We start from the raw sequence: 25,402 nt of genomic DNA on the forward strand, positions 1-25,402 counted from the left end.
GACTGGCTTGCATTGGATTGGAGGCTTATTGGGGCTATACCTCCATCCATTCCCTATGGAACATTCCCTTACACATATATCAGAAACAAGACAATCCCAAACAAAACAAAAACACACAAAACAAGACTTATTTAATGGCAAAAATATTTACCAAATGGTATACTTCCAAAAGAAAAGGTCTAATGAATATATACAAAGACCTGTGTATAATTACCCAATGCTATGCTCCACCCCCACCAAATGTCTAATGACTTTTTACAATGGCCTAGGTCTAGTTACTTACTAGAATGTGTACCTACAAACCAAAATCTCTAATTACCTTTTACAAAGACCTATATCTAATAATCTTACATAGAGACCTACTTCATTACCAATCATAGAAACCATGAAAACTCAATGGAACAAGTTTCAGTTCAGATCATCATTGAGACTGACTCACCTGGCAGCAGGTCTGAAGGAAAAATGGAGTTTGGGCACAAGGGTCTCTTGGAATACTGCCAAATTCTACAATACCAGTAAATCCTCCAGAATTGCCGAAGGATGATGAGGACAACACTTCGTAACTGCAATGAAAAAGATGAATTTATTGTTTATTATGGTAAGAGTGAGCTGTGCTTCTCAATCTCTCTGAACAGAGCAGACTGCTGATCGTATATAAGTTCTTTGGGAAGCATGACATTCAGGGATTGATGTACTTTCCCAGGCATAAGTGGGCTGACACCATCTATGGAAGCAGGATTGTTTGTTCATTGGCTGGCACCCCAAGATGTATTTATTGGATTGAGTCTGTTTCTGATTAGCTGACGCTTAGAAGTAAGGGGCTATCCCTGATTGGTTGGCTTATAAAACAAGTTAACTGAGGCGAGTTGTCATTCATTAAGCCAATGGGCTTAAAACCGGTTCTGGTGGCTACTTGATACCATGATTATAAAACAATCAGTATTTTCCTAGGAATGTGGGAACGGTTTTCTATTTGTGTTGTTGATGCCTACTATTTGTCTATACTGGAACATAGTACAGGATAGTATCTGGTATAGTACAGAATTATATATTTATTTATATTAATAGATAAAAGTTTTGTGGTGTTTTCTAAAGAGCTAGGTGACTAATAGGTGATTCATTATGACCAAGTTTGAGAACCATTAGGTTAAACCAGTAGGGTATGGTGTTTGCTGAGAGGCAAAACATTAATTAAACATCAATGAGAAATTGTTCATTTTTGGAATTTTGAATTTATTGTCTTTAATAGTCATTGAGGGAAATATTTATCAACATGATGAGGAAAAAAAAAGGCATTGGAAACATAGAGGAGGAGAAGTACTAGGGAAGTGGACAGGGATGAGGGATATACACATTGTTTGATTGTTGAACTAGACAGAAGCCTAGTAGCTTATAGTTGGATAGGACTTTCAGATGAACTTCCCTCCAATAAAGAAATCTCCTCTTCAGTTTATACCATTCCTGGCAGATGACTTCCAACCCCTGCTTGGATGCTTTCAGTAATGGGGAGCTTACTATATATCACAAGGCAACTCATTATGTTTTTTAATTACTCTGATTTTTTTTGTTTTAATGACCTAAACTCTGCCTCCTGGTATTCCTACTTGCTGGTCCTGGTTCTGTGTTTTTGAGCTAGATAAAATAAATAATTCTTCCCCAGTGTGGCAGCCTTTCAAACACTTGGAGGCAATTGTCATGTAATGTTACATCTTTTCTTTTTCATGGTCCCTTCAATTGTTCTGTATGTGGCAGGGTACCCAGATTTTTATCCTTCCTGGTTACTCTCATCTAAGTAGGTTTTTGTTTGTCAAGTTCTCTCTTACAGTATAAAGAATAATAATAATAATAATGACAGTTAACATTGGTTGAAAGCTTACTATATGTAAAGCACTGCTCTAAACACTTTACATATATTATCTTATTTAATCTTCAGAATTACCCCATGAGGAAGGAACTATTTCACAGATGAAGAAACTGAGGCAGAGAGTTTAAATAATTGTTCAAGTTGTTAGAGCTAGCCAATGGGGGAGTAGTCTGACTTAACTTCTATGTTTTCCTACCTGGCAGATTGCAAAGTACAATAAAACCACCTTTGCCTCCCTTTTTCTGGACATTCTACTTCTACTGGTGAGGTATGTGTTTGTTTTAGCAGCCCTATTACAAACCCGTGTTGGCTTATATTAAGATTGTAGTAATCAGTGAAAATCCCTAGATCTTTTTCATATGATGTGCTGTTAGAGTAGGCTTACCCAGTTCTGTGGTCATCCAATTGAGTTTTTGGACCTAAGTTCTGTACTGTATCTTCATCCTTATTCAGTTTCATTTGATTAGATTCAGTGGTTGTAGTCTGTTGAGTTGATTTGAATCCTGACTCTGCTATCTCAGCTTTGCATCACCAACAAAACATAAATATACCTTCTGTTACTTCATTTGGGTTACTGGTAAAATTGTCAAACATGAACGTGCCAAAGACAATTACTGGCGCCTTGTTGCATGAGAGACTTTATCATGTTTGATTGCAGCAAGATATATTCTTGTGAGATAACCTCAAAACTTTGATTCTGAAATTATTAAATAATCCCTTTCCTCTGAGCCTGAGTTTCTCAACCTTGACTTGCTGACCTTTTGGGCTGGATAATTCTTTATTATGGGGACTGTCCCGTGAATTGTAGGATGTTTAGCAACACGCTTGGCCCCAAACCACTAGATGACAGCAGTAGCACCCTGCCCTCCCCTCAGCTGTGACAACCAGAAATGTCTCTAGGTATTGCCAAATGTCCTCCCCACTCCATTCCACTGAGAACCACTGCTCTAACTTCATACATGGATTAATTGGCATCAAGTATTAACTGCCTACTATTTGCCCAGGACTTGATAACTTTTATGAAACTGAAGAGGAAGACATGATCCTTGACCTTGAAAAGATTATACTGTGAGACATGACCAGCCTCTGTGAAACAACTGGAGAAGCAATTCATTAAAATCCACTATTGAATGACACAGTATAAGACCCAGACTGCATGACCTGTAGGAATTCACAGAAATGAGATCAGTGAGGACAGAGAAGATTTTATGGGCTAGGACTTGATGGTTGGGTAGTTTGAACATGGAATAGTTATGGGGAGGAGGTATCTACCTTCAGAGGTCTACCAAAAATCTGAGCACACGAGTTGATATACAGTCTGACAACAGGCAGAATATTTATTTGAAATCATCCTTCTCGGAAAATTTGAGGTAGACGGTTTCAGGAGATGTGGAGATTGTGGGTGGGCAGCAAGTGAAGTCAGGCAAGAGGGATGAGAAGGAACCAGATCACGGAGTCAATGAAAACCTGGCCCTGGAGTTTAGTCTCTGACTTTGAGTGGAGGAGTGGAGAAGCAGTGGGCTGAAAGGCATTGAGGGAAGAACAGTCTGGCACTGGATTGATTTGGGGAGAATATGCCTGAGCTGTTGAGAGCAGGACAAGGGCAGTGTGAGTGGAGAAGTAATAAATGTAATAGGAGTGTCATTTTGGAAGACCAACAGGAGGAATATAATTGGCTGAGTTCCTATAGAGCTTTTTGGACATTTGAGGTGAGGCTATTCCTTAATTTGGAGCTGAGTTTCCCATTTTGGAAAGAGGGAGAATAGTGGTGCCACTGACATCTTTCTCTTCCTTCAAAACCTTTACCCCAGGCTGATTGCTCTTTTGTTTGGGGTGATAAAGACAGATTTTAGGCAGAAAGGAAAAGGATGTGTGTACAAGCATGTGGTTTGGGGGAGAGGGTCTGATCAGAGGCAATGACATAAGTCATTAGTACGTTTGGTGTAAATGCATAGCTGTCGATGACAGGAGTGAAGTGTCACTACCTGGTTAGGGCAGGTGACCTTTTGAAAGTGCCAGGAGAGTGGCAGCAGGCCCAGACCCTTGACTGTTTCTTTAAGAGCCATGGTCCAAACGTTTCCTTTGCTGAGTCCTGTAGGGCAAGCTCTGTTCCTTGGAGGAAGAGGATTCAGGTCTGTGACTAGTCTTTTTTCTTAACCTAGAGTTTCTTATTATATCAGGGTTCACAGAAGGAAGGCTGGGTAGGGCTACACATGCCATCAGATCAAGCATTCTTGGGAGTTTGCCTTCCCTCTTTTTCTCCCATCTTTTAAAATTGCTCTTATTGGCTAAAATACAGTTAGGAAGAAAGAGAGGTGTCAGCCCTGGGAGCCTCTGATGGACAGGTGTGAGGTGGCAAATTACCTTCTGCTGTAGAATTAATCGCTATCTCCCTTTCACTTACTCCAGGTCAGAAGTTGATTGATCTTGGGGGACTTAACAAGTTTCTCTCATCCCACCTCCAACATGAAGCAAAAACGAGTCCTCAACAGACATAAGTATCTAATAGCAATATCAGAGTCCCTAGGAGTGAAGGAAATATTATCTGACCTTCAGGAAGCTGCTCCCTCCACAGTGCTCAGGTCACCAGCACTGCCAGCCCGCCCTCCTGCTCCTCCCAGTAAACGCACCCCTCATAACCGTGCCCCTCAGGAATCAGATTACGAGATACAGTATAAAACATTTTTTAAAATTTCAAAATGCAAAATGGTGGTCAATAACAATAATATAAAAAGCATTCCCCCTCCTTCCTCCCTAGTGCACAATGGTAGATGCACTCAGATACCTCAAAGATACCTAGTTTTGGGCGTGTCATCCCCTTGCACTGCTGCACAGCAGCAAAAACTCAATCCCAAACTCCTTTTGGTGGAAACGTGTGGTTGGTCAGTTTTAAATGTTAGTGGCTTCTTGGAAGTAAGTCCCAACAGCACCTAGCTTCTGCTCTCTGCCATCTCAGTCAAACTTGTTCTTTCTCTATCTCAACCTCTCCTTCCCTCTCTCTCTCTCCGTCTCCCCCTCCGCTGGCTTCCGCGGTTCCTAGGAGGCGTGCTGCCGGTTGGAGAGCGCCCGGCTAAGGGGGACGGCCTCCTGCTTCTTGCCTCTCTCCATCAGGGCCTGCTTCCGGAGGGTCTCCTGCTCCCGGGCAGCCTGCAGCGAGGCCAGGGCCGCCTCCTCGTCGCGCAGGCGACTGGCGGCCGTGAAGGGGCTGCACACGGTCTCCACCAGGCCGAGCACCACGCCGAAGAAGGCCAGCACGCCGCCCACCACGTACAGCTTCACAAGCTTCCCGCTGAGCTTCTGGGCCATCATCTCCTTGGCCAGAGGAATCAGCTCCTGAATCGTTTCCATCTCGGCTCTGGACTCTTGGGGGCGGGAGTGACCTGCAGAGCAGCACACCAGGAAAGGGGGATCTTTAATCACTGAAGGATGACTCCTGCTTCCTGAGCACCCCTCCCTCAGCTCTCCCGGGAAGGGCTCGTAGGAACGGGGTCCCACCCTGGACAAAGCGCCCCAGCCCCCACCCCGTGACCCGGCGCCCTGGCCGCGCTCTTCCCCGGGCGGTGCTCACCCTAGTGGTGCAGCGCGAGCAGGAGGCAGCGCGAGCTGGAGGCGACCGGGCGGTTGGCGTGTCCGTCGGTCCGACCGGCCTCTGCGTTCTCCTCCTCCTCGGCAGCCGCAGCTCTTCCAGACGGAGACTCTGCAGCTGGCACCTTGAGAGCGTCCGGGAGCCGCTTATATCTTTTCTCCTAAACCCGCCTCCTCTGCTCCGGGTCCCCGGCCAGAGCAATGCAAGGCTAAGAGTGGGGGGTGGGGAAGGGGAAAGAGGCGGGACCCGGACCTGGCGGGAGGTGGCCACGAGCTGCGCACGCCGAGCCCGAGTGAGCTGGCGGTCCCTGCAGGGGGGACTGCTCCGGGGCTGGGCGAGAGGGGTAAAGACTTGGATCACAGAGAGGTCCGCGGACATTTGGGACTTGACGATACTTTCTTAGTGGTTTTAGTGGGTACACAGCTTCCCTTGTCCGGGGCAGCCTGCGAAGGATCCTTAATTAGAGAATCTGGGGATTCTCCTAGCTGAAAAAGCTTTAGTTTTTATTCAGAAGGGCTGTCGCCTTCCTACGTGTGTGGGGATGGGGAGGGGTAGGGATCCCGGGGAAAGAACAGAATAGAACCACTCTCCCACGCATCGCATAATGCAGAATGTGCTTGTACTATTTCTTTCCTGACAGATTTATATTCACGGGTGCTTACAATGCTAGGGTCACTTGGTAAATGACTATTTATTGAGGGTGCCCTTTTATGCACAGGTCTGAGTGTGTGCGTATGTATGAGACAGGTTAGTATCTGTGCCTGCAAGGTGTTTGTATTTGAATCACTTCCATGTACACACTTCAGGGTGCTTGAGAAGTGAAGTTGGGGGATTAAGGGGAGGTGAAGATTGAAGGGGGGCTGTTTGTAAAAGTTTTTCTGCTCATCTAGAATGTAAATATTTCATGCTCTCCTCAGTAATTATTTGCCCCTTCCCTGAATCTGGGGGTGCAAGTCCACTGTGCCCACTCAGCTTTATCATGGAAAAAGTTTAGGCATAGTAGGGAGAGAAATAGGTGAGTTTGGCTAAGAAGATATAGAGTGGAGAGTGTTGAAAGTGTGAGGATGAGTAGGATTAATTTTTGTCAAGGATTAAACATAATCATCTTGGAGGGATTCTGACTTAGCTTTGGTTATTGATATAACAGAGTTATCGAAGTAGGGGGAAAGGGGAGGCAATAGGCCAAAGGGCTTCAGCTGGGAAAGGGAGAGAAGAGGGAGGGAAAGGGAAATCACACTGGCCAGAAAGTTGCAAAGGTCAGTGATGCAATCTTGCAACAGCCTGTGACAGTTAGTTAGGCTGAGCCCTCCGGGAGGGACAGGGGAAAGGGCTGTTTCAGGGATCAAATATTTAGGTCGTTTGAAATGTTAACAGTGATCTTTCTTTGGGGTCTGGGGCAATTCCCCAGGCAATTCAGTTAAAAAAGGGCCACAATAACAATTAACCTTTACCTTAGCTATTAGAAGTTCATGTAAAAAGAGATTGGTTAGGGTTACCTAGATAGCTTATCTTAAATTCTATGCTTTAGCGGTGACACAAGCAGTCCAGGTGACCAGGGGCCAAACAGATTATTTCTGGAGCGTATGTCCTTGCTTCTTACTCCCTTAATCTTGTCAGGCAGGACAATTCTGTTACAAGGGTCCAAGCTAAATTTAATAGGTTTTGGTGTTTTCTCTGAATTTTTCTTCTATTTTTGGAGCAGTCTCTCATAACTGGCAGAAATGATTTGAGAGCTTTCCCAAGGTGAAGAATAAGTCAGGTTTGTGACGAACAATGTGACTTCTGGAAGAGTGTTCACTTAGTTTCCACTCTGTCAGTGAGTCAGCCCAGTTCTGGACCCAAAACTCCGAAATTGACGCATCAGTAAGCATTTCCTCTATATTTCAGCAACTCAAAGATGTAAACCACACATCCTCCAAAGTCAGCAGGCTGTAATTTATCTGGGGTTCCCCTTTCCTGGGATTTGCTACATCAGAGCTCATTACCATCTCAGATCAGTTCCCCTCTTTGATAATCTGAGGTGCATCCGCAGCTCCCACCAGCCTGCTGGCCAGGGTTGGGCAGAGGGGGCAGTCACTGACAAGGATTGGGGTCGCTGGTGGATTTAGTGTCTGGGTTTAGGTGGTGAGTGGGGCTGAAGATGGAGTGGGAGATGGTGGGAGTAGAAAGCTGAGGAATCTAATGCAAACCTGAGCCTCAGAATTTGGGGGCATAGCTCCTCTGTCTGGGTGGGGAAAGAGAATTGAGCTTCCAAAGCAGGGGACTTAAGTGAGGCTCAGGAAACCAAGCACATTCTTTAACTGTGCTGACATCACTTTAGAGAAGTATTGTGTCACATCATGCGTGGGTCACACACAGGTGACTAAACATCCAAATTTGCCCAGGACTAAGGAGTTTCCTGAGTTGTGAGACTTTCAGAGCTCAAAGTGGAACAGTTCTGGGCAAATCAGGTGAGTTGGCCACCATACCCTTAAATCTATTGCCACATTTAATTCTGACTTGGCTATTTCTAGAAAGACAGGAAGGGGAGGTTTAAAGATTGTTTGTTTTGCTTTCAAACCCCTTTTCCCCCAAAATAAAATACCTAGAGCCACCTGCAAAGAGAAGAACCACAGACGGGCAACATATGGTTCAAGGGGTAAGTGCTGAAGAAGGTAGAGCCGCCCCAACAACAGTGCCTTAGGGATCGAAGGGACAGGGTCAGAGGTTTTCTGGGTGGTTGGTGGTATATAAGCCTCAGTTAATATTATTATTTTATTGTTAGCTGCTTATTGCCCCTGGGATTCCAGGAGGCTGGAGGGATGGGGTGGCCCTGTCCGCCACAGGTCTTCCCAGCCTCACCGCCCCTGGCTCCAGTCCCAGTTCCTGTCCAGCTTTCCAAACCCTAGAGCAGTATGGCTTGAGGTGAAGTCTTCCCTCTCCATGCATTTTACATAGCCCTATCCCTCAGGACTTCTTACAATAGCCTTGAAATCTCAGAGCCGTAGGGAAGGTGTGCAGCCTGTGAGGTCCCATACCTGCCATTTTTATCCTCCCTATAAAGCTTTGGAGAGTAAATGTGTTCCCTTTTGCGCTCTGAATGCTCCTTCCCTGTTACCTTCCAGACTCTTTTTCCTTCCTTCCCCCATCCTGATATTTGGCACACACCTGCTCTCTCTTTACACAGTCTTCACTCTCATTGCTTTGGATTACCCCAAATAGGAGATTGCATGCTTGATTTTTTTGTTTTTGGTCATGTAAGGGGAAGGGCCAATGACCTTCCTCCACTACTGCTACCGTGGCAGCCCTCCCCAGAGTCCCCTTCAGTATGTATACAATCAGCTGGTTAGTTTGCAAAGTTTGGGTGACAACGGAGACCAATAATTATAGATTGGAGTCATTACTTGTGTCACCTTAGTGGGACCAAACATAACAGTTCACTTCCTTATCCACTCTTCCTCTCTCAGCATTTGTCCAGACTCCTCTTGTAACTCTCCTGGCCAAAGGATGCAGAAAAAGGTCAGGATTTCAGGTCTCCCAATTCAAATCTGAGTTCCTTCTGGGCTTCATATATAGAGTTTCCCTTAACTCTTTGTTCCTTTTGCCAGGCACACAGCTCCTGCTTTCATCCATGCAGAATTACTCTCAAACGTATTCATATCTTTGTCCTCTAAAATTGAAATACTATTATTTTATCATTAATCCCCTTTACATCCTCTTCTCCACTGTCAACACTTTCACCCATGCCATCTAGGGTTTTGATCTTTCCATTCTTGCTCAACTAAAACTTCTTTCACTGGAGATATGATGAAACTATTTGCACATTTCACCTACAATTATTTTTTTTCTTAGTCCTTGAGCTTAATTTCATATAAATTAGTTTTGGAGAGAAGGCTTTTTATCACTCAAATATCAATGGATGATTTAAAATTTTTCATGTTTAGCCTTTATCTTTCTGTCCTCTAATAGACTAGAGTTCTGAAGTCTACACATTGTTCTGTGAATCCGTTGCTGTTATCACAAGCTTGACACACTTAAAACAAGGATCCTTATTATCGTGGCCTTTACTCCTCATTTATGTCCCTTTTATTTAAATAAGCAAAAGCCCAGATAACTCTTCTTTTTATCAGCTTAGTCCATGTTATCGAAGTCGTTTATAGTTTGCTACAATAACCTTTGCTGTTGCAGTTTCCATTGGTTGAAATGCCCTTCTTCCTATTGCTGCACCTCATAAAACCTTATTCCTCTTTCAAGTCCTCCTTCAGGTGTGTGATCTTCCCAGGCTGCCACCTGACTGAATCCATAGCTCTTCTGAGCTTCCAAGGCTGCACACTTTCCCCATGGCTCTGAGATATCAAAGCTACCGTAAGAAGTCCTAAGGGATGGGGCTAGATATGATCTCCCTGGAGGTATCTAGTTCATATCACACTATTTCAATGTGGTTGTGTTTGCATTTCAACACATCTCCTCGGAAATCTAATAGTTATCTCAAACTTTACATGTCCAAAACAGAACTTTTGGTTTTTCACCTACACGTCCATGTGTTACCTACCCAGTTCCTCATGTCAAAAACCTAGGAGTCATCCTTGACTCTTTTCTTTTCTTCTTTATGTTGTCTTTCAAACCACTGGAGGATAAGTACCATGAGGGCTGGGACTTTGGTTTGTTCTTCATTGTGTTCCCAGGGCCCAGTATAGTGCATGGCCCCGAGTAGGTCCTTAATAGTAACTATGGAATTAATGAATGTTTTCCCCATCACTGAGTGAAAGATGGGCAGGGTAGGGACTATGTTTATTATATTAGTATGCACTCAGACTTTTAGTGAATACTTAAAGAAGCATTCAAGTTTTTTTTTTTTTTTTTCGACATTCTTTGCCTTTGGTTATCTCTTCTCTAATCCATCTCAAACACTTCCATCAAATCAGTCTTACTAAATTTAAATGTTTTAAATTGTCAATTGACTGCTTAAAGCCTGGGATGATTCATCATTGCCCACATGATGAACTCCTGGATTCTGTATGTTGAATTTGCCTGATTTAATGTTCCTGGAATCCAGGAGCTTCATGGTCTGACCTTCCCTATGTATCTAACTTTATTTCCAGTTGTTCTCTACCAGGAACTCTTTATTCAACAGATGGGTTTCTTCACAGTCCAAGAAGCCATTCATTGTCATTTCTGCCACCTCACCTTTGTTCGTACTCTTCTTCTTACCTGAAAAGCTGGTAAGGTCAAGTTCATGTGCCAAGAAGTCACCACTGCCTCTGCCAGCACTTCCTGATCTCTCCTTTCTGTGAATTTCAGCTGCCTTTGTGGCTTGTTCTGCATAGGTTGGCACTGGATTGTGTACTATTCCGTACAGTGCTTTCCTTGTTTCCTGTGGGCTTGCCTCGTTTCTGTGGAAGACCAAATCTTTGTGCCTTTCATAGTGCTAGCATATAAGAGCCCAGTCAATATTAGTTACATTGATCTAAAGTTAGTGCTGGGTTAGAGATTGCAAAATAACCTGTTGAGACTCCCTTGGGAGGTTATTTTAGGCACAGTGGCCTGTCCTTGGCTCAAAGCCTTGGGATTGAAATTGCCCAAGACTGCTATCTTGGCTTAGTTTCATACACTCTGGTCTCCTCACCTTTTACTTCCTCTCCCAACATAGTGCCCAGCGATTGGCTCACTCTGGGACACCCCTCTAACCTACCCCTGGAATTCTAGGCCTTGACAAATCGACACTGAGAGACAGGCCCTTCACAAACATTTTGCCTTTATCCCTGCTGGCTTCTGGCCAAGCAGAGCCACCAGTTGCTGGAGCATGCAGGATGTGCTGGGAGCCCTGGATAACTAGGGGTGGTATGGTTAGGATCCCCGCATCCTGTGGCCTACTTATCACTTCTGAATGTCAGTACTATACTTTACAAATTTGAATCAGCACAAGGAACTTCCCCCTAGACTCAAATGCTACTTGGACTTAAGTGTTTAGGGTTCTGGAGTTGAGCAGACTTGGGTTTAAGTCCTGGCTCCATGACTTACTAAGGTTTGACCTTGGATAACTGACTTAACTTCCCTAGCCTCCATTTCTTTATCTGTAATGAGTGTCATGTGGTAATGACTGAATGAGATAGAGAACTGTAAAGGGCTTGGTGGTGTCTGGCATAAGTGAAGCAATGAATAACTGCTAACAGTTATTATTTGCTTGTCTTTACCTCTTGCTCCAAGACAGCCATTCCCATGATTCTTTATCCCATCCCAGGGCATTTAGGTAGCCTCCAGTAAAGTCCAAAACCATATTGTTGAAGCCAACCATGTATCAGACATGGTGTTGACGACAGTTATAGAAAGCAGAATATATAACTGCCCTTGTCCTCGTGAAGCTTATAGTAAATAGAGGACATAGATACGTAAACAAGTTATTATAGCATACTGGGATAAGGACTGTGTACCAGATTAACAAATAGAACAGAATGAGAAATGACTTGGTTTAATTTGGGAGGAGGTGATCAAAAGTCCAAAGAGTGGAAGACGCCTGAGCTACTTAAGGTCTTAAAGGATGCACAGTGATCACCAGGTGACTGTGGGAGGTGATGATGGAGGGGTGGGGGGAGACAGTGCTGGGAGTTAGGGAAAGCTTTGCATGATAGGGGAGTACATATGAAAGGGGAGGGTGCATTGAGAGAACATTGCATGGTCCAGGAGAAGTTAGGCAATACTGGTATTAGAGGAGAAAGGATGGGTTTGCGGGAGTGGCAAGAAATGATGGAGTAGTAGACTGGAGCCAGATAACAAACAATTATGTAATTGGTCTCCTACATATGCCATGCTAAGGAGCTGTCTGCCACTCCCTTCTTGTAGAAACATACTCGCCTCGACTTCCATGTCATATTTTTCTAGTTTTCCTCGTATCCTGGTCTCCTGAACATTCTCACTATCTTTTTCTGGCTTTTCCTTCTTTATTTTACCTCTAAACATCAACATTTCTCAGGATTCAGACCCAGGACCTCTTTTTTTATTCGACATGCTCTCTAGGTGATGTAGTGCACTCTCAGGGCTTCCCTTTCTCTCTCTATGCAGACGACAGAGAGAGTCTAGACCGGTGTGTCTACCTGCCTATTCTACATGTTGACTTGAATATTTTACAGATATCAACCTTACCATGCCTAAAACCAAATTCAATATTTATATCCCATAAACTTGCACCACCATTTTTTTTTAGTTTAAGTTTCATCATCTACCTAGTAGCTCAGGTTGGAAGCATGGGAGCCATCCTTTGCTCCCCGCTCTCCATCAACTCTCACATCCAAATAATCACCAAGCCTTGCCATTCTACTTCTTAAATATCTCTTGATTTTATCTGCTTTTTATCCCCTCTGTCACCCTCCTACTCTAAGCCACCATCATCTCATATAGATTATTATTATATTCTCACAGCTGATCTCTCTGCTTTAGTTCTTGACCCCTCCAATCCAATCCATTCCAACCCCAAACAAACCAATCTAGTGTAATCTTTAAAAATAAAGTAAATGGGATCATGTCACTCTTCTCCAAGTTCTTTAGTATATCCCCATATTGCCCTTGGAAAATGCCCCAAATCCTTAGTGTTGCTTCTAAGTTCACCGCAACCTCATCCTTTGCTATTTTTCCAACTTCATTATATATTTCTCAACTCTTGCTCTGTAGGTACCAGCCACATTGTTTTGTTCCATCTCAACTTCAAATATTTCCTCATATTGTTGTTTCCTCTTGGAATGCTATCCTCATCTCCATTCATCTGGTGAACTCTTATTTATCCTTCAAGTGTCAGTGTCCTCTCATTTCCCAAGTGTGGCCTTTCCAACCACCTAGCTAGGTTAGTGCCCTTTGCTACATGCTCTCCCAGCTACCTCGCTTTCCCTTTCATAACCCTATTGTTTAGCTCCATTGTAGAAATGAAAAGTGGACAGGAACTGTCCTGTCTATGAGGCGGGGACTTTCTCTATCTTGTTTAGTGCATTGTTCTCTGGGTTAGGACAAAGCATCATTCATTGAGGTGTTTAATACATAGCTACTTATCTATTAAACTTATATTGAATTGGTTTTCTCCTATAGGCATTGGGAGACATTGATGAATTTCAGGCAATAAAATGATACAACAAGATTGGTATTTGAAGTAGATCACCATGGTAGAATGGAGGAATGATAAGAATGGGCAAGATGTGAGACAGTAAGTGGGGCAGGAGATGGTGAGGGACTGAGCTAAGACGGAGGTAATGGGGATGGAGGAAGAGAGATTTGAGTGACAGATAATAGGTAAAACTGGCAGATTGGTGCTATGGAAGAGGAAGGGGTATGGGGTGACTTCCAGGTATGGGGAAGAGAAGAGGAGGGACACATTTGATGAGGAAGAGAATGTATTCTATTTTAGATTTATTGATAAGTTTGGGCTGTTTATGGGATATGCAGGCAAAGGTGTTCATCATGCGGTTGCCTGTGAGTCATGAATCTGGAGCTCTGGAGAGAGGTTAGCTCTGGAATTGGAGATTTGAGAAGTTTCAGTGGATTGGGGGTGGCTGAGACCTTGGGAATGACGGGGGAGGGATCACCCTATGAAGGCGCGAAAATAGGAGGGAAGGGATGGAAATCTGGCGTTTGAGGGAGCACCGATGTTCCCCTGAGGCTGGTGGTGATAATAGAGCAGCAGGGTCTTATTTCCTAAATCAGGTACCAGAGCAATTCAGCTCTTTTTTCTCTCTCACCCAGAATCTAGGCCAAGAGCCGTCTTCGTGAAATTTTAAAAGCTGATCTGATTTAATCCTTAATTCTGTGGTAGGCCAAATTCCGAGAAAGCCCTCGAGACTCCTGCCTCCAGAGTACGTGGCTGATATAATCCCTGGAACTTGTGTATAAGATGGGATAGTCACTCCCGTGATTAGCTTATGTCATAAGGCATAGCTGATTTTAAGAAAGGGAGAGTTACTTGGATGGACCTGATCTCTCAGATGAGCCCTAGAAGGGGCAGGGTCTTCCTAAAGAAAAGATTCAAATAATGAGAGGGATTGACGGTGAGGGAGATTTTCCCTTGCTGTCTTTCAAGATGGAGGGGGTGATGTGACAAAGAACATGGATGGCCTCTAAGATCTCAGAGTAGCCCCTGGCTAACAGCCAGCCAGAAAAGGGGATCTCTGTCCTACAACCACAAGGAACTGAATCCTTCAACAACAACGATGAGAGCTTGGAAGAGGACCCTAAGCTCCAGATGCAAATGCAGCCTGGCTGACACCTTGATATTAGCCTGGGGAGACCCTGAGCCACTGTGCCTAGAAGTCTGACCTACAGAAGTATGAGCTGAAAAAGGAGTGTTGGTTTAAACTATTAAATTTGTGGTAATTTGCTACACAGCAATAAGAAATGAAAACAAGCAGCATGTTGAGAGCTCCTGCTGCAGTGACAGGAGAAAACCAATTCAAAGCTTGATGAGGACTGGGGAAAACACACTGGGGTAGGGAGACCCTGGCTTAGTTTCTGTGGTCCATCACCACAAGCACCGTAAGCACACCCTATACGCCCTTGCCCTTCTCTGCTTCTTTACCTGAAAAGATTTAACCACAGTTGGAGTCAACTATATGCTCTACCTAAACCTGCAACCAAGTTGTTTGTCATGGCTAGGGAAAATTTTCCAACCAAGCTGACTATTTTCTGTAAATTTAAGACTACAGATCTCAAATTGACATTTAACCATAACTTTATGCTTCCCAAATAAAGTATTTTTATTACTCTCTACAAAGACTTTTTCACACTTTCTCCCCTCTTCCCCAAATGCCTATCTCCTCTTCTTCCCTATCACCTCTGTTCTCCAATGAAAGAAGATACTGGTCTTTCGTTTTTGTCAACAAGGAAACCTTTCTTGGAATTCACCCAGAATACTTCCTTTTTCTTTGGCCAGAACTGGGTCTCATGCTCATCCCTACAGCATCTTATGAAGGAATGGATTGCCATCCATTGTAAGCTTATGCCGGTGGTTCTCAAAATGTGGTCCTTGGCACCAACGGCCTCATCACCGCCTGAAAGCTTGTTAGAAATGCAAATTCTTGGGCCCCACCCAAACCTAACGAATCAGAAATTGCAAAAGCTGGACTAGTGATCTGTGTTTTAAAAAGTTCTCTAGATAATTCTAACGCATGCTAATATGTGAGAACTACTGGCTTAGACGTTTCAGGATTTATCTCTGAGCTGTGGATAGGCCAATTTACCCTGAGGGTTTGAAAAACACTGGAAATCCTTTGCCAAGGAGGAAGATGGATATGGATTTTGGGTAGGAAGCCAAATTTCTGCCAGATCCTCCCTCTCTCCTGTGTCATCATTTTCTCCTCTTTATTACATTATCCCATCAGCATACAAATATACTCTAATATCCATATTTTAAAAAACGAGTTCATGATCCCAAATCACTATCCAGTTGCTGCCAGAATTCTTTGCTCCTTGTCATAATTAAAATTATTTACAACCATTTAAATAGTGTTGTTTACAATCGCTGTATCCATTTCTTCAAAACCATTCATTCTTTTACCCATTCCCTCTAGCTTCCATTCCCACCACGCCACCAAAATCTTAAGGAATGTTTATTGATCTGTTAGCATTCAAAAGATACGAACATTTCTTCCTTCTTGAAACACTTTTTCTCTTTGTTTCAGGGACATCGCACTTTCCTGTTTTTTATCCTACCACATTAGTTTGTTCTTTCTGGGTCTCCTTTTCTACACACTTCTCTATCAACCAATGCTTTTCAACCTTGGATGCATATTAGAATCTCTTGAGGAGATTTAAAAATTCCCAAAGACCAGGCTGTGCCCTAGACACATAAAATCAGAGAGTAGGATGCAGGTAGCAATAATTTTAAAAACTCTACCAGTGATTCCAATGTGTAGCCAAGGTTGAAAATCACTGCTCTTAATGTTGGAAAACTCCAAGGCCCTAACATCATTCCTGTCCTCCAACTGCATTATTTCCCTGGGTCAGTGGTTCTCAGCGCTGGTTCTAGTTTGGAATCATCCCTGGAGTTTTAAAAACTACCAATGCTTGGAAACCCCCCAAGTAGAATCGACTCTGAATTCCTGGAGAAATTCTAATGTGCTTCCAGAGTTTTGAACACTTCTAGATGATTTCCGATAGTCCTATCAATTGAGACTCTCTGGGCACTGTCCTATAAAACTTTCAGCAATGATGGAAATGTTCTATATCTGTGCTGTCCAATATTGTAGCTACTAGTAACATGTAGCTATTGAGCAACTGAGATGTGGCTAAAGTGGCTGCAGAATGGAATTTAATATTTTATTTAATTTTAATTAATTTAAATTTAATTTAAATAACTCCATGTGGCTAGTGGCTACTGTATTGGACAGCATAGCTCGAAGTGCTAATAACTGAAAATTGTTTATCTCCCCTGAGCTCCAGGCTTATATGTAAGCTGTCTAATTGGTTTATCTCCTTGGACATCTCATAGGATGTCCTTATCTTAATAAATCCAAAATGAAATTCTTGATTCTTTTTTCTTCAAAACCTGTTTCTATCTTCTTCTTTCCCATCTTGGTAAATGGCGTCACTTTCTACCCAACTGCTAAAAACCAAATCATAGAAACCATCCCTTATTCCCTCCTTTCCCTCATCTCCCTCATCCAGTTTTTTAGCAAGTCCCGTCGGTTTTTCTTCTTAATATATAATTTGAGTCCATCCACTTCTCTCCATCTTTACTGCCCCCAGCCAAGGTCAAGGTGCCATTATTTCTTATACAGCTAAGAGTCATGAATGTTTCATATGTGCTTTCCAAGACCTTTGCAGACATTAACTTATTAGTACTACAAACAACTCTACAAGATGGGTAAACTATTATCCCCAATTTTCAGATGGGGAAACGGAGGAACAGAGAGCTTCAGTAATGCGCCTGGGCTCCCACAGCTGGAAGGTGGCCGAGAGGGGATTCATGCTGGATAATCTGGCCCCAGGGTCCACGTTCTCACCATTCACTGTTCCGTGTCTGTGACCGGTGAGGCCCCGTCAGTGGTCATTCACCCTGAGTGCACATTGCACTCACCTGAGGAACTTGCAAAAAAATTCAGTTCCCTCAACCCCACCCAAGACCAGTTAAATCTTTTGGGTTGGACCCAGGCAGAACAACACAAAACAAAGCTTCCAGGAAACTGTTATACATAGCCAGGGTTGACCACCACCTAGCTCTGTGTGACCTGGCCCTTCCCTGTCCCTCCCACCCATGCTTCAGCTTCCCACCCTGCTCATGGTGTTCCCACCCTGCTCATGGTGCTCCCACCCTGCTCATAGTGATCCTACCCCACCGGCCTTCTTACTCCCAGAAAAGGCCAACTTTTTTCCTGCCACAGGACCTTTGTGCTTGCTCTTTCTCTGCCTGGAACACCCATCTCTCACGTTTCCAGAGTTTGAATCAGACTTCAGAGCTTCCAAGCACTGAAAAGATTAAGGGTCCTCTATCCTGCCCATGAAAATAAGGATAAAAATAAAATAAAATATTAAGCTTTAAAATATACATAGAGAGGATCACAACATTCTATTGTGCCTATGGTGTCTACTTCCATGTCTCTTTTTGAAATTTGAAATATAAATTATTTTCAAAAGAGATTTTGGTGCCCCTATTTTGTTGGCACCAAAAAGATAGGTGGGAAATCTAGTACTAAATCTTTTGGGTTCATCTCGAGTGTCACTTCCTCAGAGAGACTTCTCTTAGTCATCCTTTCTAAAGTGCCCCTTGTACTTTTCTGAGACCCCCATCTATCATATCTCTCTATTTTTAAAATATTTCATAGAAAGCATCAAAATCTGTAGTTGTCAGTTTTAAAAAAAATTGTTTATTGTCTCCACCATGAAGGCAGAGATTTGTCTGCCTTGTTTGCTTCTTTTAACCTCCTCACCTAGCACAATGGTATAAAATATATGCTCAAGAAATATTTCTGGAGTGAATAAATGAAGGAAGGAATGAATGAATGCAGGCTGATGTATAGCAAGTAGCAGTGAGTAGATTAACCCCAAAGCAAATAAGCCAGCTTGGATTGCTGTGCCGTAAAAGTCTGACTTCATGGGGTTGGATGGGAGAAGTGAATTCACCCTAAGGGAGGACACCTACTGAAGGATGGAGGGCCGCGTTTCAGCAAGCAGGTGAGAGGCTCCGAGCTAAGGAGGGAGGCTGCAGCAGGAGCATGCCGTGATATCAGATGGAATCTTGGGGTAGTGAAGCTAATATTTATTTTTTGGTTGTAATTTCCCTGTGTCATCTCTATACTTTTAGTAAAGTTTCTTAAACTCAAAGCTATGAGTTTGGTTCTTTGGAGAATGGAGGAAGAAGCTTACGCCCATGCTATGGGGTCAAAATAGACTGGAGAGATCGGGGACAGCATGGAGGGGTGGTTACAAGAGATCTGGAAGTGTTTGAGAGAGAAGCCCAGAGTGAGAGAGGACAAGCAACAACTGAATGAATATTGTATTATCTGTTTCCCTAGAATTCTCTGCTACATATTATCTGTAATGCCTACAATTCTCAGAATTATTGTTATTTGGTTAGTAGAGGGAACAGTAACTTTTGGATGGTTAAAGAAGTTGAGGCCACTTTGGTTGCATAATTAATACATTATTTGATAATTATTTGTTTAATTTGCAGCCCCCATGGGACATTGGTTTCCCTCTGGACAGTGATTGTGTCCGACTTATTTACCACTGTGTTGCTAGGTGCCTGATATTGAGTAGATGCTCAATAAATATTTGTCAAATGAGTGAATGGTTCTGGATATTTTTGTGTCTCTGGGTCATAAGTCAGAAAGGTCTGCTGAGATGTGATGAGATAAACTGGAAAAAATGCCCAGGCCCTGAGGATAAGGAGTAGGCAGATGCTAGGGGGTAGGAGGGTGGGTCAATAGACCTGAACTTCAGGCCCCGTGGACAGCTGGAGGCAAAGCAGGCACTGTCAGAGACTGAGACAGAAAGACCAGAAAAGCAGCGGGTTGGGCACACAGAGGGGGTGTGTATGAGAGAAACTGCTCGCCAGTGCTCATGTCAGTCCCTGGGTACTGGTTATCCATGAGTGGATGTAGAGAAACAAATATTTCTAGATCCCATTTGGCTGTGGAAAGGGTTTCTTTAGTGTACTAGATGGGGCTGAAACAATGACTATCATTGGCAGCACAGGGATAGGCAGGGACTGACAGACCTTTGCTGCACATGTTTCCTGATTCTTTGGGAGGTGACAGGGAATCCTTAAAACATGTTTACAAATTCTTGCATCCTAAGAGCCTCTCTCCTTCTCTGCTGTCCTCTCCCCAAGACCCACATTTACTCCATTCATCACTCCAGGGTTCTAAATGCTGGGTCTTGAATGCTTCAGATGCCTGGATCCATGGCCTGATTCCAGAAGTATGTCAGTTCCATAGACCAAAAGTATGGTCAGTGTAGTCCCAGGTCCTCTCATCCCCAAGTACCAACCATGGCTCACAGAACAGAAGGTTAGCATATGGCTCAAGTCTGCACAGCCTTGGTAGCCTGCTGGTCAGTGGATCAACTCATCATGAATTTACGTGGGTTCCAGTTCTTAAGGGAAAAAATTGGTATTTCTTGTTCTAGGTGATTTTCTCTCAATGCTGTCTTGAGAGGGAGTTATGGGATAATATTCATGATATATTCCTCAAACACTTTTTGTGTTAGGTTTTCCCTTGCCCCAAGAATCCATACTGATAAACCAATATCTGTTGATTGAACACCTACTATGTGCAAACACTGGGCTATGCATTCATTAGGCGATACAGGTAATTTATCTTGCCATCAAGGAATTTACAATCCCGGTTTGGAGACAAGTCACAAATAACTAAATATTAGCCATAAATATGTAAATTTCAGATAGAAGGGATTTACAAAACAGAACCGAACTCATTGCCAATTGAATTGTCTAGGTAAGGTCTGCTGTGGGAGTCTGGGAAGAATTTACTGAAAATTGCAGAGACGCGCCAATGATCCAAGAGTCTGAACTGCATCTTGGATTTAGGACTTTGTCAAGTGCACAGGTGGTAGAGAGGGCAGTGTAGACAGGCAGAGCAGGATGAATTTGAATTTCAGATAAACAATGAATGATTTTTTGTATAAATAGGTCCCAGGCAATATTTGGGACTTTACTAAAAATTATTTGCTGTTTATCTAAAATTCAGATTTTACTGGGAAAACTGCCTTTTATTTGGCAATCTTAGCTGCAAGGAGCTCTTGCTGGAGGGAGTGTGGGCACATGAGATAGAAGCCTAACATCATAGGCATGAACACATGTGCATTTATACTTGAACAATGTGAGCAGCTGGCTATACAGATGTCTGAGTGAGCAGCAGGAGAGATCAGAGCCATTTGCCATTATCCTGGGAGAATTTCATGGGAGAGGCAGGTCTGGAATTTTAGTTGTCGCTTCCTCTTTTACCCCAAAATATAGATAACTGAGATCTTTCTTTCTTTGATTTTAGTTTCAATTTTGCCCTAATACACACAAGCAGTTATGAAATAGGAAGAGAAGGTGTTGGAAGACAAGGAGGTTTTCAGCCCTCCCTCCTTGCCTCTCTTCTTTCTTTCCTTCCTTGCACATTTATCGAATGCATATATTCATTGAGGAACTGTCCTAACTTCTTTCTTGATGTAACAAATCTAACAGCTCCGTGAAGCAATACTTTTTAAGGAGGGGAAACCATAGCTTACAAAATCTCCAGTGATTAGAAAGAACTTACAGATCACCTTCTAAGGCCGTGTGTAGACACAGTGGAAGAGGGCCTGGGTCAAAGAGAGAGCCGAGAGGAAGAATTCATCAGGGATAATGTTTGGAAGGATGAAAGCGATCCCCTTTACCCTGAATCTTTTCACTTTATTATTTACTGATGATTCTAGTAAAATATGCCACTGTGGAAGATAAGAGCCTACAGAGAAGTAAAAAGAGCTGGGAAATGCTACATTTTGGATATTTTCTCTCTGAGCATTTTTATTTCTTTAGAGTTGAGTAGATTTTATATAAACATGTTTTCTGATTTTTCCCATTTAACAATATCTCATAAACATTTCCCCAGGTTATTAAAATCTCTTTTTCAATATTTTATATCATAAGGAAGTCAGTTTTATATTATGTTGTAAGGGCAAGAATTAGATTGGATAAGGACTCATCACCCTCATCTGATGGGAAATTGGCCAATTTTGACCTATATAAGCTGAGGCCCCAGGAAAGGAAAGTGCCTTTCCTCTATAGTCCTTAGACCTGCTGAGCAGTTGCTCTGAGTTAAATTGCAAACCTGCTGTCCAGACTATATTTGATTCCTATCTTTTTCAAATGTTGGACTCTGGTTTTGCTACTCCTGGGGACACAAAACAATGTTTGCCATGATTACACTTGTTCTGCCCTCTGCCCTCTGACCTCTGTCCTCTGTCCTCTGTGTTGATAAACATCCAACTTATCCTGTCCTGTCCAGAAAGGCCAGAAGCACCATCCCACTCCCAGGATGCTTAGGTGGTCCCCTAAGTGCCCTCTTCTCCCTTCTGGACCAGGTTGTTGATTCTGGGAGCTCGCTGCCCCTAAGGAAAAGGGTAGACTACAATAAAATACAGATTCACAGGTGGGGACCTGTGGCCCCCCTGTGGGGTGGAAGGAAGGAAGAGGAGGGGAGCCCAAGCTGGCTCACTGCTGAGTATGTGAGTTATGAAACATCTGGATGGGCGTGATATTTGCTTTATGTTAAGCACAACTGTAAAGACTGTGGATCACAGTTCCCAACACGTGCCTATGATGCACACGTGGAGACAGACACCCTTGGCAGAGCATTGCACTTAGCCAGGCACTTTGCTGAGAGTTATGCATGCCTCATTTCCTTTCATCTTTATAAGGATCCTTGAGGTATTCCCATTATTATTCAATAATTATGCAATCATTATTCCCATTGCAGGGATGTAACTTTGGGAGGCTAAATAATTTGTCCAAAGTCACACAGCTGGTAAGTGCAGAACTAGGATTTGAACCTTCATCCATCTCATTCTAAAGTCAACACTTTTAACTACTGTTCTAAACTGTCCCTTGAGTATCACCTAGGGAGCGTTTAAAACATACTGAATATCCCTGCCACTCTGCAAGATAATTAAATCTCTGGGGTGAGGCCTGCATTGGCAGATAAAGTTTTAAGTTCTCCAGATAGTCCTACAGGTCAGAAATACTTAAAACCCAACTCCTTTATCTTCAAATGGTGAAACTGAGGCCCAGAGAGGGGCTTGCCTGAGTTTACACATCTATCATGTGGCAGAGCTGGAACCTGGTCTAGGATTTAAGAGATGCTTAAGCCCACACTAGACCCCTCTGGAGCCACAGGCCCTGCAGGGAGGTGCTGATTCAAAGCCTTTAGGTGGTAAGGTTGCCAGCTCGCAGCCAGACACACCCAAACTCCCTTCCATCTCAAACTATAAGGTGCTTATTTCTCCATACTCAGCCCTCAAATGCCAATTCAAACATTGGGAAATTTAGTTTGTTTCTCTAGTGGCCCTTTCAGAGATCATATTTGGAAGTGTAAAGTCCTATGGGTGTGTTTTGGTTCTGGGGCGGTCCTCTGATAGCCCTGGGAGCAGCTGTCACGGGGCAAAGGACCCAAGTCCCTCTCAGCCCTTGCCCGCACGCTGTCGACCTGCCACGTGGCTGCATGTTGCCCCCTTCAGTCTATGTCTCTATCCTCTCAGGTGAGGCTGGGCCATGGCCACTTGGCCAGCTCTACATGGCATATCTGTGACCAAAGGTCACAGAGGCTGGGCTTAGGCCTCGACAGCCTAATTCCCAGAGGTTAATGGCTAGCTAAGAGAGGAGAAGGCAGAAGTGTCTGAGGGCAGAGCAGGAGACACGTGCTGCCAGGGGAGGTGATGGCCCAGCCTGCCTGTCAGAGGAAGCTGGAGAATCTGGGACTGTGGTGGAGGTGGCCCGAGTGCCAGGGTGTTCTCCCTCTGCTCTGGGAGGCAGCCAGCCACAGGGCGGCATACAGCTGCACCAAGCTGCAGGCTTCTCTGGGCCACGTCCCCTAGGAAGGAGGGGTGGGGATAGGGCATTTGGGGGGTGCACCTTGGGAGACAAAGCAGAAGGAGCACAGGTCCCTGAGGTGGCCCAGGTGAAGGGGAAATTAAGTCATCCTGTTATGCTTTGGTTTCATCTTGTCATCTCACAGTGATGATGGTCCAGTCAGCTTCTCTGTCTGCCCACCCCTTTTGAGGCACTCATGCCCTCACCAGAAAAGCTCCCTGTTGGTGTGAGGGGGAAACCCTGCTGCTTTGTACAGGGAGCCTCTGAGAGGGAGGACCCAGAGCCCAGCACCTTCTCCATCTGCTCCCACACTAGAGAGGCTGTTAACATGGAAAACACACAAGGGGGCAGTTGTGGTGTCTGTTCTGGGCATTTCTACAGCAAGAGTGTCTCCCCTGGAGCCCCCAGTCAACATCAGAGTGCCCAGTGTTGGAACAAGGGCTTAAAAAGAAATTTTCTGATATTGGGCCTGGATTTGGTTTGGGAGATGTGAAGTCCAGAGTCTGGTGGACTTCGGTCAAATATTACCAAAGTGGAGACAGGGACTTTAGGAGACATGACCTGCATCTTAGGTCCTTATATAGTGGTTGAGAATATGGGTGCTGGGGCTAACTGGCCTGGGTTCAAGTCAACACTTACGAGCTGGAGCCAAGTTATTGAAAACATGCCTTATTTTCTTTCATCTGAAAAATAAAGGTAATTAGGTTTCTACCCCCAGAGGGATGTGAGTATTAAATGTTTTACTATACATAAAGGGCTTAGAACGGTGCCTGGTGCACCGAGAGCCCTTGGTAAAATGTTGGCTGTAGTTGTTTTAGGCTGACTGCCAGATTCCTCCCAGACTTCAGGCCCAAGCAAGTGTGCACAGTTATTGGGTGGGCAGATGTTCAGGTTAAGGAGGTGAGGTTCGGGGAGAAGGAAGGGCATGGAATGGAGTGGTCCCAGGACAGACAGCCCCAGGCTCCTGTCCTGCTCACCGCGGGCTCTTGCCTGAGGCTGGGTGCCCCTGTGTGTCTCAGTAGCCTCACAGGCCCGCCTGGAGAAGCACACAGAAGAGTGACAGATTGTCTGGGCAGCTCAACAGCTGTGCCAGAGTGGAGGACCACGCCAGCTTTAGTCATGTGTCAAATCCCCATGGCCATGCCTGGAACCCACCCCATCCCCCAGACGAAGACTCAGCCATGACTCACCATGCTCAGGTGGTGCCTAGAACCTTACTCACCTGGTGTCCCTTCTAACACTTGAGACTGTGTTCACAGCCTGGGCCCTTTTACCTTCTCTTTACTCTTCTCTTCTTTCCCTCCTTTGCTCCTTTCTATGCTTTCTATCACTTGTTGTCTCATATAGATCTTGGCTGATCCCCCTGGCAACTTGGATGGCTTGAGCTTGACTGATAGATAGTGGAGACAGTAGTTTCCAACGCCACCCCCCGGCGTCCTGTTAGAGACATTGCCTGGGAGGATGGATAAACAGGCAAAGGAGGAAACTGCCTACGTTGACATGGTGACATTCCTAAGCCTTGAGGGTAGGTGCCTCCAAACAGACTTGCCCTCTGGAGCTGGCTGTTCTGTGAATTTCCACTATTAGCAATCCATTCTGGTGGCCCCAAACCCCAGACTCTGTCCCCTGTGAGAATGCAACTCTGTCTAAGGGAAATGGGGCACTCATTAAGCCACATCAGTGATTTACACTTCAATGTGAAGCCATTCATTCCACAAATACTGAGCGCCTCCACTGTGTGAGACCCCCTCTCTATGTACTTGGAATATAGTAGTGAACAAAATAGAAATCTCTGCCTTCTTGGACCTTACAATCTACTGAGGGCAGCCAGACAATAAACATGATCCATGGGTAAATTATATAGTTGGTTAAAAGGGGTTTAAGTTTATAAAATTGAAAAAAAAATAGTGCAGGGTAGGTAGGGTTG

General features: G+C 44.1%; 2 protein-coding genes across 3 annotated transcripts in view; one reads left to right on the forward strand and one right to left on the reverse strand.

Moving 5' to 3' along the window:
• Positions 1 to 1,223: 1,223 nt before the first annotated feature.
• G0S2 (G0/G1 switch 2) lies at positions 1,224 to 5,612 on the reverse strand. The gene is made up of 2 exons (XM_037824798.1): positions 5,433 to 5,612; positions 1,224 to 5,244 (listed from the first exon to the last, which is right to left on the reverse strand). Exon 2 carries the CDS (start codon positions 5,210 to 5,212, stop codon positions 4,901 to 4,903), a length of 312 nt encoding a protein of 103 aa, XP_037680726.1. The 5' UTR covers positions 5,213 to 5,244; positions 5,433 to 5,612; the 3' UTR covers positions 1,224 to 4,900.
• The window catches only part of LAMB3 (laminin subunit beta 3), a 61,052-nt gene continuing 40,554 nt past the window's right edge, over positions 4,905 to 25,402 (forward strand). Inside the window, exon 1 of one of the 2 annotated variants that reach the window (XM_037824718.1) lies at positions 4,905 to 5,652. The gene's annotated coding sequence lies outside the window, so the exon portion shown is untranslated. Of the gene's footprint in view, positions 5,653 to 6,706; positions 8,089 to 25,402 lie in introns of those variants that run through there. The other variant, XM_037824714.1, reaches the window with a different exon arrangement.

This window comes from Choloepus didactylus, chromosome 2, assembly GCF_015220235.1.
Source record: "Choloepus didactylus isolate mChoDid1 chromosome 2, mChoDid1.pri, whole genome shotgun sequence".
Taxonomy (NCBI): domain Eukaryota; kingdom Metazoa; phylum Chordata; class Mammalia; order Pilosa; family Megalonychidae; genus Choloepus; species Choloepus didactylus.